At 42.4% G+C, this 17,202-nt stretch overlaps 2 protein-coding genes across 6 annotated transcripts in view; one reads left to right on the forward strand and one right to left on the reverse strand.

Annotated features, from left to right (window-relative positions):
- Positions 1-379: 379 nt before the first annotated feature.
- TBCC (tubulin folding cofactor C) lies at positions 380-3,026 on the reverse strand. Its single transcript, XM_086745550.1, has one exon. It carries the CDS (start codon positions 3,011-3,013, stop codon positions 1,988-1,990), a length of 1,026 nt encoding a protein of 341 aa, XP_086601676.1. The 5' UTR covers positions 3,014-3,026; the 3' UTR covers positions 380-1,987.
- Positions 3,027-3,065: 39 nt separating this feature from the next.
- The window catches only part of BICRAL (BICRA like chromatin remodeling complex associated protein), a 47,483-nt gene continuing 33,346 nt past the window's right edge, over positions 3,066-17,202 (forward strand). Inside the window, exon 1 of one of the 5 annotated variants that reach the window (XM_086745546.1) lies at positions 3,066-3,190. The gene's annotated coding sequence lies outside the window, so the exon portion shown is untranslated. The other 4 variants (XM_086745545.1, XM_086745548.1, XM_086745549.1 and 1 more) reach the window with 4 other exon arrangements.

Here is a 17,202-nt window from a genome sequence, read left to right on the forward strand (position 1 = left end):
CAGCAGTACCTCAATTTCTAGATTTGCCAGTGTCCACCAACACAGTAACTAAACTTAAACATTTATAGCTTTTGGCTAGCAGAACAAAGGCATTTCTGCAACTTTGCACAAGCTGAGCAGTTTCCAATCCCAGGACTAGAGGATGCTAAGGGGATTGATTTGTCACTACCAGGATATGTGGGGAAGAAAGATTAACTAAAAATCAGGGTCTGTACTAAGATGGATGTGTTAAAATTAAGATACTTAAGAGCCTCATCTGATTTCATCCCTTTAACAAGATATTCAAAATTACATATATTAAAGCAAGACTAAGGGTGTTTTCTTCATATATTTTTATGATGCTGTCAATGCAAAGAAGAATAATTAGTAAAAGGACAACTTAAATAAAACAAATATATTTGAAGTGCAAAATCCAATTCAGTGAAAGTATACATTAACAGAAGTAAACAAAACAAAATTGTGAAGAATGTATAAAAAAATCCCTTATTTTCCTCCTCTTTTAAACTACCTATGCTGAAAACAACTTGTCTAAGTTTCTCTGCTCAAAACCAGTCAAGTACTCAAGCGAAGTTTCAAGTATTCATCATAGCAATGACGCAGTTTTTATGGTTCAGTTAGTATTCACTTTCTGTTAGAGGCACATATGATGGTAGTGCAGCAGTTTTAAAATACAACCGTAAGCTGATTCCTAAGCAAGATAAACAATGATTTATTGTAAAATGTCACAATTTAAGGAGTGGTTTTGGAAACCTAGAACTACTATGTATACTTTATGTATGGATAGTGGTTGCTTCACAAACAGGGCACTGTAAAAACATTGTATTCCATAATGCTGATAATTTTTTAAAAATTTGTTTAGCAGGAGTGAAGAAATGAGACTTAACTTACTGTGCACTTTATGCGAGATAACATGTAACTTTGGAACTGGAATATAGCACCTCATCTTCCCATTTTACTGACTCCCTCTGTCAACACTGCACTTATACAGTAGCAGGGTGCTGTAAATTAAGATCACAGCACCACAAAGCCTATGTCTGGCAGACAGACGAAACAACTAGTAGGACATACCTGAACATCTCTCCCATAAAGTTTCAGACTGCAGTAGCACAGTTTAACTAGCTTCTCTAATGTTAGTCAGCACTTAATGTACAGAAGTACATTCAAAGCACTTATTTTATCCATCTTAGGTTAAAATTGGTCACAGAAGCATGCTTTCACATAACATTATTAAACCTTTGTAATCTGAAAATCCTTATACAGCCTCTACAAGTTTGTTAATTTCAAACAATCATTAATATACTAGGAGAGCATTAAACGTTCATTAGGAGACTTTTCTTTTAGCCTTATGTCATTTGAAATAAAAGCCTCGATATACACAACTTACAGATTTCACCCACATCAACAGAACCTGCCTCATAATTACATCATAGTTTAGGATTCATCTCAGTCTGCTACACTGTCCAGTTAGGCTCCTTTAAATTAACATTTTGTCCCCACTACCTCACAAAAGTCCTCTCCCATACCCCCCATAAGATATAGTGTACCATTGTCTGCAACTTGAGAACCACAAAAACATGAAAAACAGACTTGATCTTTACATTCTAGTACAGCTTGTACTACTTGCAGCTAATTCAGATCCTGGCTGGGTGGGTGAAACCAGCACAAGAGCTCTAATAGAGGCTCACTCTTGCCTGTGTATCAGTGCCCCTTGCCCCACCTTAATTAAAAAAAACTCAGCAATGAGGTACTGCAGTAGCTAGCAAATTCCACAGTGATACATAAAGATTATAGCAGCAACTGGCATAAGAACAGTAAACTATATTTAACTGGTATTCTTCAATTTAAGAAAATCTGGTCATACATTGTAATTCACAATTCAAATACCAAATGGAATCACTTAATGGCATATCAGGGATAGTGTCTCATCGTTTATGAATCAATGTGTTTACACTAGCATTTCTTGCTCAGAACGGAGCTGCCTCTGCTGTCAGTTCCAGCAACTGATTCTCTCTTCTTGAGGGATCAGGCTCCAGTTGGGTGACGGCTTGTCAGTCGCTAGCCAGTTAAAGTCATCCACCAAGTTCCAGTTGTTTCTGTTCCTGTCCAGCCCGGAAGACTCGAAATCTCTCTCGATGCCAGGGTAGCTCCAGGTGTAGGGGGCGAAGGCGACCTTAGTGCAGTCCTCAATTACAGCTCGGCTGGTCACCTGCACGTAAAACCGGCTGTCGTGGGTGCGATGGGTGCGGAGCTGCTGGCAGGCCAGCACCAGGAGACAATCGCTGCAGCCGTCCACCAGCACGGAGGTGGAAACGGGCCCGCAGAGCACGGTGCACCCCCGGCAGTCCCGCACCCGCAGCGTGTTGGCGTTGCCGCGGAGCCGCACCCGGCAGCCGCGCAGCTCGGAGAGCACCACGTCGCGCTGCAGCAGCTCAGCCGGGCCGAGCTCCAGCTCCTCGTCCTCGGCGCCGCTGAACCCGCACAGCGGCGGCCCGCCCGGCTCCCCTTCGGCGGAGCCGTGGTCGGGGGACAGCGCGGCGGCCGCAGGCCGGACGGGCTCCGCGGGGCGCGGCTCGCTGCCCGGAGCCGCTTCTTTCTTCAGGGTCCGGAAAGCGAATTTCTTCTTGGGCTGCAGCTGCTGGCGCCGGGCCGCCAGGTCCGCCTGGAGCCGCGCCACGGCCTCCTGCCCCTGCCGCACCTCGTAGGACGCCAGGAACCGCACGCTCTCGGTCAGCAGCTTCTGCAGCCCTTGCAGGCGGGCGGCCGCCTCCTCCAGCAGCCCCGCCGCCAGGTGCGCCTCCACGGCCTCCCGCTCCCGGGCGAAGGCGGCCATCAAGAACTCGCTCTGCTCCTCCTTCACCACCTGCGCCTCCTTCTTCTGCCGCTGCCGCTCCACGCCCTGCTGCCGCTCCGCTTCCCGCCGCTGCAGCCGCTCCGGCAGTACCACGGCGTCGGCGGCCATCTCGGGCTGCAGGGGAGCCACGAAGGCAGCCTGCACCTCTCCCTCTGCCTCCATCTTGCCTCTCCACCTCCCCTCCGGTCACTAAGCAGCCCGTCGATTGGCTGCCGGCAGCCCCTGTTGCGTCGCCGCCGCCGATTGGCGGGCTGAGGGGCTCCCGGCGGGAGGGAAGGAGGGCCCGAGGGAGGGGTCTCCTGTGGTTTTAAAGGGGCCGGCGCCTCTCTGCGGGATGGGGTGAGTCCTGGCGGCAGGTGCCGCGCTCCGTGGGGCGCGTTGTCCCGCTTCCCGAATTAGTGGCCGGGCTATAAATAACCCCCTGCCCTCCCCCGCCCTCCTTTCCCCTGTGCGCGCGTGCGTAAATGCCCGCTTCTTCCCCCCCTTCCTCCTCCTCCCACCGCCTCCCAGGCCGCGCCCGCCATGGGGAGTGCGGCAGTGGCGGCCGTTGGGCTGCCGGCACCCCCCGCCCGCTGGTGGCAGAGGCAGAGCGGGGCTGTGGGGGCGTTTTCTCCCCGCCGCGGGGCCCGGGGGAGGGCGGCTGAGGGCCTCAGCCTCAGCCGGGCTGCCTGCGGCGGCAGCCGCTCTCCACCTGCCGTTAAAAATGAAGCCAGGCCGCGCTGGCTGCTCGGCTCTCGTCCGAGCCGGGCGTCGGGCTGCCCCACGGCCGAGTGTGGCGCCTGGTTCCCCGCGGCCAGGTGCAGGCCGCTCCACGGGGCCAGCGTCTCCAGGAGGCTCTGTAAATGCCGTGTTTTAGGAAGCCCTTCCTGCTGTTCCCTCTTCTGCAATGAAGTAGTTATGAAAAAGGCTGTTAATGCTCGCAGGTAACTGCGGAGGTGCTGCCCAACGGACTGTTTTTCTTCTTAGCTGCCTATTTGATTTCTGGAGCGTTTTGTTGCAGAGGAGGTTCCGCTCTTCAGGGAAAGCGTGAGAGCAGTGCCCGTGGATTACTGTGCCCTCGAGGGAGGTCAGGATGAGAAATCCACAGAGGCCTATATGGAAACATGATGAGGAAGACTTTCTTCACGTGTTTAAGTTTAATAATTAGGAGGTGTGTTTTAAGTAAATTTTCAGCAGGAACCAGAGATGAAGTACACTTGGCTACAAAGTAGAAAAGTGACCATCATTCTGGTGTATTCTTTTGAGAATTGCTCTTCTGTTTCATTAAACGTTAACTTTTGCAGAGAAAGTTAACACAAAGCACTCTTTTAGAAACATATGAAAATAAATTTAACTCCTGTCCACTTCTACAAATATTATCTACCTTCCCTCGGCATTTCAAAGGTACTTAGAATAAATTAGCATAGAGCCTAAAACTATCTGTTGAAACAAAAAGGTGGTAAACCTAAAGTGGATACTCCAAACTTACTATCCTGTGTTTGGTGATGAGTTTTTTGTCTAATGTTCCTGTTTGGAAGTATAGATTATTTATGCTACTTAAAGTTAGCATTTGAAAGTAGCCATTGTTTTCTGTTTGCTGAGAAATATGGTTTAGTTTGTGTATTAGATATGAAATAACATTGTTAGAGCCTAGGGAGCACCTGAGCCTTGTATGTAATAATGTCAGCCCAGTTAGAATGACAGAAGAAAGGCAGTGAAATGCCTTTAATCCTTCAAATGTATAAAGGGCTTGCATCAAAATAGAGAATATTCTTTCGTTATCGTTGTTACAGTATAAAATCAGGACATTTCAAGGGATTGTTGTATCACAGTAGTACTTTGGAGCAGGTTGGATGGGGAGCAGCAGGATGTGTAACATTGTGGTTATTAAGTTAATGCATTACAGCTCTTAACTGTGACAACAGTGCAATATTAATGTGTCCAGAATTTTGCTTCTGAAAAATTAGATTTTGAGTCTTAAAAATTAAAACCTCTTACCTTGTAGAAAGGAAGAATGCTCAATCATGAAAAAGGAAGGATATCTTGAAATATTCTCACCTGATTTTTTTTTTTTCCCTACTAGTGTGTTTAAATGATGCATTTAGTAAGTCTTGGGCATTTTTTGCTAATAAATAGTCAAATCCACTCCTGCAGTAATTGCAGTAATGTTACATTGGGAGGAATATGGTGCAGTTAATTCACTGTAAGAAAAAGATAAATCCTTATTTCCATCTTGTTTCATTAGAAAAATGTGCAAGTTTCATGTTACATAGCAGGCTTTTTTACCTTATGCTCCCATGAATGTAGGTAATACAGATGGTAACAGTGATATAAGTGTTTATCTCATACATGAAAATATTGACAGAAAAAGGCTTTTGCTGTTTTTCACTATGCACAAATGTTACTGGAGTATGTTTTTGGTATTGTTACACAATGTGACCTGATAGGTGAACTGCAGTGAGTAAACCAACTTTAGTTATGAAAAGATTACAAGAAAACACTAGTGTACACACCTCAAAGTCAATGTTAAGTATTTTATGCTGCAGTATAATGATTACTCTTTATTACACTTGGGCACTTAGAAAGGTGATATTCTAAATTGTGAGGTGATTAGAGGTTTAAGTTAATGAGGACCAAATACACTTGTGAATAGGAGCTTCTGGGAGAGACTGGAATATTTTCTCCTTGCTAATGTGCACAAATGATTTTTGGGTTAGAAGCAAAATAACCCCAGATACAAGAAGGTGAAGTGTATGACTATAATGAAAAATTAAAAAGGGAGCAGTAAAATTCTTCTAACCATCTCATCTCTATGTTCCAAATTTACTTTCCACGCTTACAATTTGAGGTTTTGGTATAATTGATATTGGTGTATATATAGTTGTGGTAATACAAAGACTGACAATTTTCTTCCTGACCTTGCTGGCAGCAACTTTTATGTTTTAAGGCTTCTTAGTGTGCTGCATTATAAGCCATAAAGACCATAAGATTTACAATTTCCCAACTAGTAACCAGCTGAATAAAATAGAAGCCTTCTAGCTCAGGCTTGTACTCATTTTGGTAAGCTGCAACAAGCAGTTTAGCTGTTTGAGAATATTAGGTAAGAGTAAGGTACACATTATAATTTTTTCCTACTTTTTTTTTTCCCTGTCCCCTCTGGATGTGCTTTAGTTCCTCTCTGGTTTGAAAGTAGATGGTAATCATTTCAGTAAGACCTTTTGCTGTTGCTTGGACTGTACAGTGTTACTTGTTTTACGTGAAGTTGCAGGTTGCACATAGAATCATAGAATGGTTTGGGTTGGAAGTGACCTTAAAGATGATCTAGTTTTAACCCCCCTACCCTGGGCAGGGACACCTTCCACTAGACCAGGTCGCTCAGAGCCCCATCCAGCCTGGCCTTGAACACGTCCAGGGGTGCAGCCTCCACAGTTTCTCTGGGCAGCCTGTTCCAGTGCCTCACCACTCTCACAGTAAAGAATTTCTTCCTTATGTCTAATCTAAACCTACCCTCTTCCAATTTAAAGCCAGTACCCCTTGTCCTATCACTACCTGCCCTTGTCAAAAGTCCCTCTCCAGCCTTCTTGTAGGCCCCTTTTAGGTACTGGAAGGCTGCTATAAGGTCTCCCTGGAGACCTGCATACTTCCAGGTTTAAATCTATAACTCATGGTGATAGCTGTTGAATGCTATCTACCTGAAATATTTTGTGCTGATTTAAACTAGCTGAACAGCATGAACTCGTAGCCTTTTGAAGAGAGATGTATTGCACAGTTCAGGTGAAGGTTCAAGACCCTGTCTCATTCCATCATTATTTTAAGAGGAGCGGGGCATAAAAGCGAGATCCACAGAGGCAACTGGGTGTCAGGTCTCAAACTAATGGATTCTGAAACCTGAGGTTCCTGAGCTTATGGAAGTCAAGAAGCTCACAGTTGTGGCATGATCTTGAGATGTAGATTTGCACTCTCTGTAGCAGAGGAATAAAGTAAATACAGTTATTCCTTATCATTGGTATGCATTCCCAACACTGACATTTTTTATTCCAAAGGGTGTAATGCATGTACATTGCACCATTACAAACAAAAAATCCTACTTTGTCTTTTAGCTATGTTTTCCAAAAAGCAGCAGCCCCTGTGTCTTTCGCAGAGCTCTTATCTGATAGATGTGATCTCTGCCTGTTAGAATGAGTTTCTCCCGAAGAGATTAGCAGATGAACGTAATTACTTCTGGCTACAAAGTAGGTACTTCAGTGGCTTGCGCAACCGTCCTATTCTACTGCTGGTTTTAGTAAGAGCTTTTTGAACTCCTCTGGTGCTGTGATCAGGCATTAAAGATGTAAGCTATATTATGATTCATTTAAGATACTGTAGACTGTACAGTTTTCACAGTGGAATGGGGGCTTCAGTAAAAGTGACTGTCGAGTCACTGTATCTCTGTGTTCTTCTCTTGGAAAAAAATAACAAATTCCTTTAACATGATGTTTGACATACTGATTGTTTTTTAAAAAACTTTTGTTTGGACTAAAATGTTGTGCTTTATATATTTGCCCATATGGAAAGGCAAGACAATGTAAAATATGTGTGTTTTAAAATCACTAATGAGAGAGAGCTAGAACTATAAACTTACTTGGCACATCTTAATTGCTCTGAGTAATGTGAAAGCTTCCTCTGGAATGCTTAAGGTACTAATTATATTCCCACAAGTCAAGGTGCACTTGTTTTGAAACAAGTCTGAGCTGATGCCTTCTGAGAACCTGGTATTCCCAGTCCCAAAGGTGGAGAAACAAATTCATTTCTACAAAAAAAAAAAAGAGTTATCCAAAACCAGGGACAGACTTCAAAGCACAACATTTTATGACAAGAGGCACTTCAAAATTAATAAAGTAAGCACTTAGGTTTGGTCCAGGCCTAGCTGCTAACTGGTATTTAGAACCCTAACTTGCTAATTGACATTAGTTAAATTCTGAAGACCAAGTATGTAGACTACAGATGCTGGCTTATGGACTCTCCCTTTGAGGTAGTTATTCCATTAGTTCTGGAGTTCCTAAGAGATTTTTTTTTTCAGTGCCTCACTTTAGACTTTTTTTTTTAAGGTATTTCAGAAAACTATGTTTGGTTATTGGACTAGCCAGTTCAAAGGACCACCTAGGTTCAATGGTATATCAAAGTTTTCCATTTTGGAATTGTGACTCTTAATTGCAAGTATATTCCATTTATTTTTCTGAATAATCTAAATAGAATTAACTTGAAGTCATTGTATCCAAGTTTACTGAATTTCTGTCAGCTCTCCTGTAGTATATTCACTAGTTAACAAAATTAAACTTGTGTTCTTTTTGCCTTTTATTCATCTTATTAAAAAAATCTGTCAGCTTTCATTTTGAAGAACTGCCTCTTATTATTAGCATTTGTTCTTCATTCTAAATCTGAGAGAAGAAATTCCATTCATATTAACACCCTTTCTAATGATAATATTAAGACTTATCTTACAGCAGTCTTTATTCATATCCAAATCAAATCCAGTTGGTTTCCTAGGGAAACCTACTAGGGTCCCAAAAATACCCAAGTAAAACCATTATTTTTCCAAAGTTGTGACTTAGATGATGCTTTAATCACACTGTCCCTTCTATTCCTCTATTTTGTCTTGTCCTTATACAAGTATAACTTAGTATGTTTGTGTTTCTTTCCTGAACATAAATGCTTTTGGTATTACTTACTATTCCACTGTGTTGCTGTTATCCCTGTAATGCCTGGTTTCATGTTTTAGGCCTCAATTTTTGCTTAGGTTCCTTCTATTAATATTTATTTGATTTTTTTTTTTTTTTAAATCAACCACAGCATCTCAGTTGTGTTAGGAATCATCCTTTTGTTAGTTTCATTGCCTGGCTGCTGTTTTAAATTACTACTAAAAAAACCCAACCAAACAAAACAAACAAAAACCCTTGCGTCCATCTGCTCATTAACATAGTCTTGTGTATTTCTGAAACCTTACTTGATTTTTTTTTCCCATTCATCTATGCTAACCAAACAAGCTATGAATATTATACAAGCTTCTCCCAATTTCTGCCATCATTTTTAGTTTAAATTTCTTTTAGAAATTTTGGCAGTATTAGTTGTTGAAGCTTATTTATTGCTCCAGATACCATAGTATCACTCTCCAGAGGTGTTTTTTTCTAATACGTTTAAGTGGCTGAATATCTTAAGATTATTCAAAATTGGAAGTGAGTGCTATTAATTTTTGAAACTTAATTCTCCTTTTTAAGGTACTCTAAGCTGAAGAATATGAGACTCTATTTAAATAAATCTGGAGCATGATATAATTATTCTTGATCTGTTCCAGTAATGATTTTGCATTATCATTTGTTTGAATGGGAGGTCCAGTCACCACATTTTTCTCTGGTTTTACTTGATTGTCTTCCATACGTCAGATCCGCATGTCAGAGAAGCATAGTTCTCCAAAACCTGTTATTTTGATTCATCGCACAAGAGCCCTGTTGGCCCTCACACAATCTCCACTCACAGAAACCTGTCTTTCTTCTGGTACTGGTGTAAGTCTCTTGTTCCTCAGGTTCATTCTTTCCTGCAGGCCCCCTTTAGGTACTGGAATGCTACTATAAGGTCTCCCTGGAGCCTCCTCTTCTCCAGGCTGAACAGCCCCAACTCTCTCAGCCAGCCCTCAGTAGGAGAGGTGCTCCAGCCCTCTTATCATCTTCGTGGCCCTCCTCTGGACCCTCTCCAACTAACTTGATGCCCGTCCAAGTTGATACCCCATCCCTGGAGACATTCAAGGCCAGGGTGGACAGGGCTCTGAGCAACCTGATCTAGTTGAAAGTCTCCCTGCTCATTGCAGGGGAGGTTGGACTAGATGACCTTTAAAGGTCCCTTCCAACCCAAACTATTCTATTATCCTATGCTTCATTCTAAGTTACCTCCTCTTACTACCTACATCCTAACCAATCACCCCTTAGGATAGGATTGGTTAAATAGTCCTGTATTTGGTATGCTGATTGATACTGGAGTCATACAGCTTTGTAAGTTACACCACACAATTATGACTCTGGTTTTGTAAGTATTGTTTTGTGTAAGTAAGGCATGGTATCAAGCTGAAATTTTTAATGTTTAGGAAATTTTTACTGGTGGTCATCTAAGTATTGGTGGCAACTATTTAAAATTTGGCAATTCATATGGATATGAAGCTGAATTTTTCATGTGATGTGTTGCATTTATATTGCAAGTTAAAGTCCTTGTCTCCTTTCATGCCACTGTATTTGAGTGCCCTACTTTTCAATTGTTGTGACCTCTACCTTTCTATTGCTTGTACCTTTTAATGATGACCTATTTGTTTCTGTGCCTTCAAGCTTATTCATTCTTTTCTAAATTAGTAATTAATGAAGCAGTATGTAGTTGGATAAATGGTGTGTCTGGTGATGAGCTGACACAAGAAACATGTTAAGGGATGGAGAGGAGAAGAAGAACTGCCATCAATAGAGCTGAAGCACTCAGTCTGAAGAAGGAAGGCTGCAGAGGAATAAATGGCAATCTTTTCCATCCAATATACCTCATAGAGGATGCAGTGAGTTGAGGTTACAAAACAACTGTTCACACAAGAATCTTGGGATGACTCTGGAATTAATTCCTTTAATGCAAATAGCTTAGTCTTTAAATTCGTTCTTAAGAACCTGCTTGATCTTCTTTTGGGGGACTAACTTATGATTGCACAAAAGAATTGGAATGCTTGTGATGCAGACCTGGAAAAATGGGCTGAAGTATAATACAGTGACTTGATCTAGGAGAAAACTGGAGACAGAATGAATGGGGAGGGCGTTTTGTACCTCCTTATTTTCTCTCTCTCAATATCTGAGCCTAGTTTTCACTTCTGCAGAATTCGTCATTTCATGGCCATGTATCTCAGCTCACTCCAAATGTCACTTGGTGTCTTTGTACACATATGAAAGTGGTAGTTGTTAAATAGCATGGTCACAGTTTGACAGCTGATGTCAAAATATAGCCAAGTAGTATGCTGTGTGATGGGTGCACATGATGTTCCCGGTGGCTATACTTAAGAATTATTATGCCAACGTCTGTCTTCAAAGATTTCTCCTATTCCTTTTTGACACTGGTCTTGCTTTCCTTCTCATGCTTATTTCCCCGTACTCCTTCTGAAGCTGCTACAGGAAAAATGAACGAATGTGATTGGGGAAGCTAAGGAGAAACAGCTACTGAATGTGCATTGTACATAATTTGGAAAATAGGACTGTGAGGATGACAGCTCTGGCCAGGTGACTTTGGGGTAGAAGAATTTTGACATATTAGGGTCTTTTGTATTAATGCAGTAAGGCAGAAAGAAGAGGGGAAACCTCCTGGGGCAATGACAGTTCAGAAGCACCATGTGATTATCTTAAAAAAGATTGAGTACCTCACAGCAAAAAGCTGTATTTCTTTAGAAACATAGTGTGGAAAATTCTGTAGCACACCAGAAAGTGGTAGCAATACAGTTGAAGACTGCATTCAAATTTCTTAGTATTAAAGGTCACATTAATTTTGCTTTAAGTGCATACTTCAATCTGACTTATAAAGTCACATCTGACTTTTATTTATTTATTTATTTAGTAACCATTTTTACCTGAGCCAATTTGGTTTCTGAACAGGTATAGCAAATATAGAAATATATGCAAATTTACTTCTGCAGAGGATACAGTGTGTTCTGATTTTGTTTTGTCCACTCAGTGGCAATGTAAAGGATTTTCATTCTTAAACTCACTGACTTGTGTAGGTCTGGAGAAATCTAGTCACTTCAGGGTGCTTCACTGTACAGATGTTAGCTCTCTTTCTATTTTTGTACTGTCCCTGCTTAGCAAGGTTATTACCAACGCTGCTTTGGAATATCCTTCCGGGAAAATAACTGTAAATTATGGTACAATCGTGGACAATTTACTGTGTTTCTTATGATAAGGGAATCTATTCAAAGTAATTTGTCCTCCTTCCTCCTATTTCTTTGTATTGCCTACTTCCTATTTGTGGTTTCTGTAGGACTGGGAGAATAATAATATACTGCTCAGATATTCTGCCTCATAACCTCTGAAGTAAAGTTCCTTCCTGTTAACCAAATCAGAAGAACGCTTGTGGTGTCTCTCAGCTCACAAGTTCTTACTTGAGCAATATTTTCTAAAGCCAGTGATGCTGAGTAGGCTTATAATTCAGGGCAGGGTTTGGCCCCTTGAAGCATTCGCTGAAGTTAGGGACCTTGAAGTCTGGCCTTTTCGATTTTCTAATATTAGTGTCAGGAGTACAGGCTCTAAGTGCAATTAGGACCCTGAGCTCTTTGACACGTGGTGTTGATGTCCATATTGTTGGCTCTTCAGGCCCATGCCGTATTTATGACAAGTGAAGTTAATATATTGGCTGATGGACTAGGCAGTGCCGTGCTTGTGTTCAATATGTCTGGACTCCACAAAGGATCTGTTGGGCTTGTACTAAGGCGTGTTTGCTAGGGCCCGACCTTTCCATTTAGGGAGTGATTGGAAACTTCACCTAAATTTTCTGCTGTGGATGTGCAAGTAAACAAGAATTGCAGGTGAGTTTTGGCAAAGGTTTGGAATCAGGCTTCACCTTTGTTTCCCATGTTACAATATGAATCGGTTGATTACTTCAAAAAATGATATAGCCAGATTCTAATTGAAAAGAATGCCAAGGTGCTGACTTTCTTTTAAACATAAATCTGGCCAAATTCTTGGAGAAGGTCCACTTAGTACACTGCCCATAACTGTTTTCATGTCTTCATATTGAAAACCTAAAAACTTGGGTTTTTTTGACCTGTAAAGCTAATAAAGAAGAATGTGCTACTAAATAAAGTCTTCAAATCTTTGTCCTCAAGAAATTTTAACAAAGTTACTTTTTATTAGGGAAAAAAAAAATAGAAAAGGTTGCTATGTGCCAGTCCTTGGGAATTGGGATTACTAGCAGAAAAAAAGGGTCTTTAAAGAGATCTCTTGTTTTAAAAGCATCACCATACATTTCTCTAGATGCTAAAAATCTAACTGTTTTCAATCAAAATGTTTTTGTTGTAAATAAACTAGGCTTCTCTGAATCATCTGAATAAAGAACTTTTAACACATTTTTAATGAATAAAGTGAATATTTTAAGTTGAATTAATTTTATATTACAAAAAAGCTTTGAAAAGATTATTTTATGAATGGTTTTAGTTGAAATAAATGGTAGAATTGTATCAATGAATGCTCAGTGCTGTAAGTTTTGACTCCAGATTAGCATTTTTAGGTTACCCCAGACTTTTTTTTAAAGCAGCTGAAATTAATGTAATTTGTTTTCACCAAGGGTGATATGAATGTCTGTCAAAATATTGAAAATACTGCAACTTGAAAGAGGATCAAATCTTCTTTTTCAAGGTGACCTTGCATTTATTTTTTCTGGAGATCTCCCTGCTCACCCCAAGTGTGTAGTGGTTTACATGTTTAATATGTAGGAAATCAAGCAAGTTGTTAATGTTCTTTTTAGTGGGGGAAAAAAAAACGATTTTTTTTTTTTTTTTTTTTACTTTTCTGTAACCCCAAAGAGACCCCAACTTTTAACCGAAAGTAAACAGCTGCAGCAGGTATAGATCGCCAGATCTACGGCTTTCTCCAAAAAAAAAAAAAAAAAAGGCAGCTAAACTTTTTAAAGGGACTGTCTGTACAGACGGCGGGGCGAGGATGGCGTTGGAGCCGGGGACTGATGGTGTCAGGGCGGCGGTGCGTGTGCCCGGGCGGCGGGCTGCGGCACTGTCTGCCGGCCCAGCTCCCAGCTGCGCGGCCGGCGCGGTGCCGTGCGGTGCCGGTGCGGTGCAGCGCGGAGCAGAGCGGTGCGGAGCCGAGCTGGGCTCTGCTCTCCTCTCCTCTGCTCTGCTCGCTCGCTCTCTTTCTCTTTCCCCCTCTCTCGCTCGTTCGCTCTCTCCCCCCTCCCTCCCTCGCTCTCTCGCTCTCCCTCTCTCTCTCTTACACTGCCAGCCCCTGATGTGATGGCGAAGAAACCCCGTTGACAAGGCACTGCTTTTTCATGACGGTGAGTTTCCCTTTGAGTGTATTATAATTTTGTGATAAAAATTTCAAGGAAAAAAAAAACACACAACCTCCTTCCTCCCTTCCTTCGGGGAGGGAAAAGAGAGGGGGGAAATCTATCTCCAGACAGACAGAAAAGAAAGAGGAGCAAATTAACAACCAGGAGTTGCCAAAACCAGGATATTAGGTTTCAGCCCAGAGAGCTATTGGCTCTGGGGCTATGTATATAAATATATATCTAGAGAGAGAGCGAGCGAGAGGGGAGACGAGGAGGAAGAAGAGGGATATTTTGTGGGTGGCTGTTGTTTGGGCAGATGTGGATTCACATGGAAATGAACTCTATATATATATATTTTTTTTTTTTTTTTCCGCGAGGTTGGTGGTGGTGGCTGCTGAGGGCACTTAAAAAAAAAGTTGTTTCTTAAAATAAAGGCGGGGGGGTGGGGGTTGAAGGGAGAGATAAGGTTTCAGGTCCAGGCTGATAGCTGCAGAGAGGGGAGAGGTTTGGGGTGGGTTTTTTTTTCTTGCTGATGCCATGCAAATTCAGGAGAGGAGGGAAGAAAAATCTCTTTTAATGACTCATTGATTGAGCCGGTTTAAAATTAGTTGTTGTTGTTGTCTTTTTTTTTTTTTTTTTTTTATTTTCCGCCCCCTTGATGGCCATCAAGAGAGGGATGGAAAGAGGAGAGGAGGGAGAGAGTGTGTGTGTGTGTATGTGTGAGTGTGAGAGAGAGAGTGAGAGGGAGAGAGGGGGATAGAGAGAGTGTGTGAGGGAGAAAGAAAAATAATCTTTTCAAATCTCCTCCCTCTTTTTTTTTCCCCCTCGTTTCTTTGCTTTTCTCTAAAGCTCTGTGGTCTGTGAAACAGTCTTTCTTCCTCCTCGTCGGGAAAATGGAGACACTTCGTCTCTCTCCTGGCCGTGGAGCTGGGAAGGATTTTTCTTTTTTTTCCTTTTTCACTCCTGGCTTGATTTTTACCTTTCCCCCGTCCATTCGCCACCACCCTAATCTTGTCATTTCTTTGAGCTTGTCTCTCAGATTTGTGCCTTCTGGGGATTTATTTTTCACTCGTTTTCTCATTTTCGGTGTCGCCACTCGATTTGATTTGATTTGTTTGGTTCTTTATTTCCAATTTCCTCTGCATTGCTCCGTGCCTCCTGCTTTTAACCAAGGAATGGAAACGGTGCTGCTTTTTGTGGGTGCGCGAAATGCTCGGGCGGTAGGTTTGGGCTAATGCGCTTTTTTCTTCCTTTTCGGACCAAGTTTTGTGCTGTGGTTATTTTTTTTTCCCCTTTTCGAGAGAGAATATTTAATTGTAATGCGTCCTTTAAAAACATAACAATAAACCGTCTCTTTCTGGAGTAACCCGTTTGGCTTTGCTGTAGAGTGGATGTGAATCCGTTCCTTTGTGGTGCTGGGATTATTTTTCGTAGAAGAAATACTGTTTTATAAGTAGTTTTTACTTGTGGCTAAAAGCGGTGGCTTGTGGAGGGGATTTTTCTGAAATCCTCACATTTATTGGGTTGGAGGGGGGGCTTCTAATTATAATTTATTTCTGCGATTAATTGCAAAATTCGCTTATGAATTACAGCAGAAAGCAGATGCAGTAATGTTAAAAACTGGGCAGAATTAAACGACTCATAGAGGGCACGTTTATATTTACTTAAAACTGTTAGTAAATAATCACTGCGGGAAGGAAAGAGATGTGGAGGCCTTTGCTTTTCCCCGACTCTCCGCTCCCCGCAGCCCGCTCCTCTCCTCCTCAGGGCTGGGCCGTACGGAGCGACACAGGATTTGAAGGAGAAGGGAAGAGGTCCTCCGACGTGGCTCCGGCCGTGCCCGGGCTCGGCAGCCAGCGTTTGCGGCGCAGCTCTCCGTGCGAGTGGGAGTGGGGGGAGAGCGGGGAAGATGGCGCTGCCTGGCTTCCTGCCAGCGTTTGTTGCGCAGTTTCACTCTTGACTCTCCTCCCCCACGGGCGCCATTTTGAGGTTCTTTCTGGTGCCGCCGCGCCGCGTGGGGCGTTGCCGCCGGGCCCCGCTCGGGCCGTTTCTCTGTGTGGGAAGCGCGGCTCTCTCTGGGGCCTTGAGATCCTCTCCCCGAAATCCCAGCAGCTGCGTGCTTTCCCCCCCAGCCCCCGCTCTTCCCTTAAGAAATTGCTGTAAGCGGCTTCTTCTGTATGTGGTTTGGGGAGAGAGGTGAAGGATTCTCGGCTCTGTGTGTGTTCAGGGGAGCCAAAAGGGCGGATTGACTTGGGCACGGGTGGGGTTTGTTTTTTGTTTTTTTTTTTTTTTTCTGGGAGGGGCTCCGTCAGAGTTGTTTGTCTTGAGTCGCTGGCTTCTCAGGCTTCCCCCATCTTCCCAGTAGTTTGGTTATGGTCCTGTTGAGGTGTTAAACTGGTGTGGTTCAGAGGGGCCTGCGCTCCCAGATGAAGCCCTGTAAACATCACTTTGGAGCTTGTTTTCGCATCTCAGATAATGTGTTTCTTGGCATGAGCTGCGTTCACAGTGTAGGATGAAAAAAGGTTTAAAAGAACATCCTCTTCTGTTGAATGGTGACAAAAAAAAAAGTCATTGAAAAATAAATCCACCTTTAAAAAAAAACCGCTGTGCTGTAGCACATAGGGCAACGTGATCCTCATTTAAGAACTTTCAATACCTGTAATAGAGTGCTTGCAAAAATACAAGGGCAAGTAACTTTTTAGGTTGGTGGGTAGATTACCAATAGCAGCAAAATGAGTTATTTTTTGGGGGGCAGGGGAGGGCTAGAATGTTTTCAAGTTTTTATCACTCCTTGATGTGTCACAGGAGGCAGTGATTTTTTTCAAATCCAGATTTAGCAGCTCTACTTTAATACGTTTTTAAAGTTTTGTTTTGGTGCTGTTTTTTAGGGAGAGTGTTGAAAATGATCTATTTTTTGACCAAAACTTTTATGTATTTTGATTTTTTTTTGGTGGTGTTTTTTTTTTTTTAACGTTTCTGGGTAATCTCAGCAATGCTCGTGAGGCTTGAGTTTAGAACCAGCAACATCTGTATGCAGTAACAGCAAGCATGCTGTCAGACCGACTTTCGCTGCGCCCACTAAGGAGTGTGGAGTGCTGCTTTAGTTCTTCATTCTGTGCTTTTTTCACAGATCAGAGAAAGGCTTCTCCATGCCTCTTGCTCATTCTTGAATGAAGTGGGAGATTTTTTAAAATTTGAGATTAATTTTAAGGCTGTTTTTTTAACTGCTTGTAGGAGACTAAAAATACTGTCTGGATATAAACTCTCTTTTCTGAAGGCTTTCATGTGGACAACCTTATGAATATTTTAGCTTTTTAAACAATACACCTGCT

The sequence above is a fragment of the Chlamydotis macqueenii genome, chromosome 3 (assembly GCF_036417535.1).
Source record: "Chlamydotis macqueenii isolate bChlMac1 chromosome 3, bChlMac1.mat, whole genome shotgun sequence".
Classification (NCBI taxonomy): domain Eukaryota; kingdom Metazoa; phylum Chordata; class Aves; order Otidiformes; family Otididae; genus Chlamydotis; species Chlamydotis macqueenii.

Bases quoted from the DNA above. Each gene is read 5' to 3' on its own strand.
- TBCC (XM_086745550.1), bottom strand. From the start codon at position 3,013: ATGGAGGCAGAGGGAGAGGTGCAGGCTGCCTTCGTGGCTCCCCTGCAG.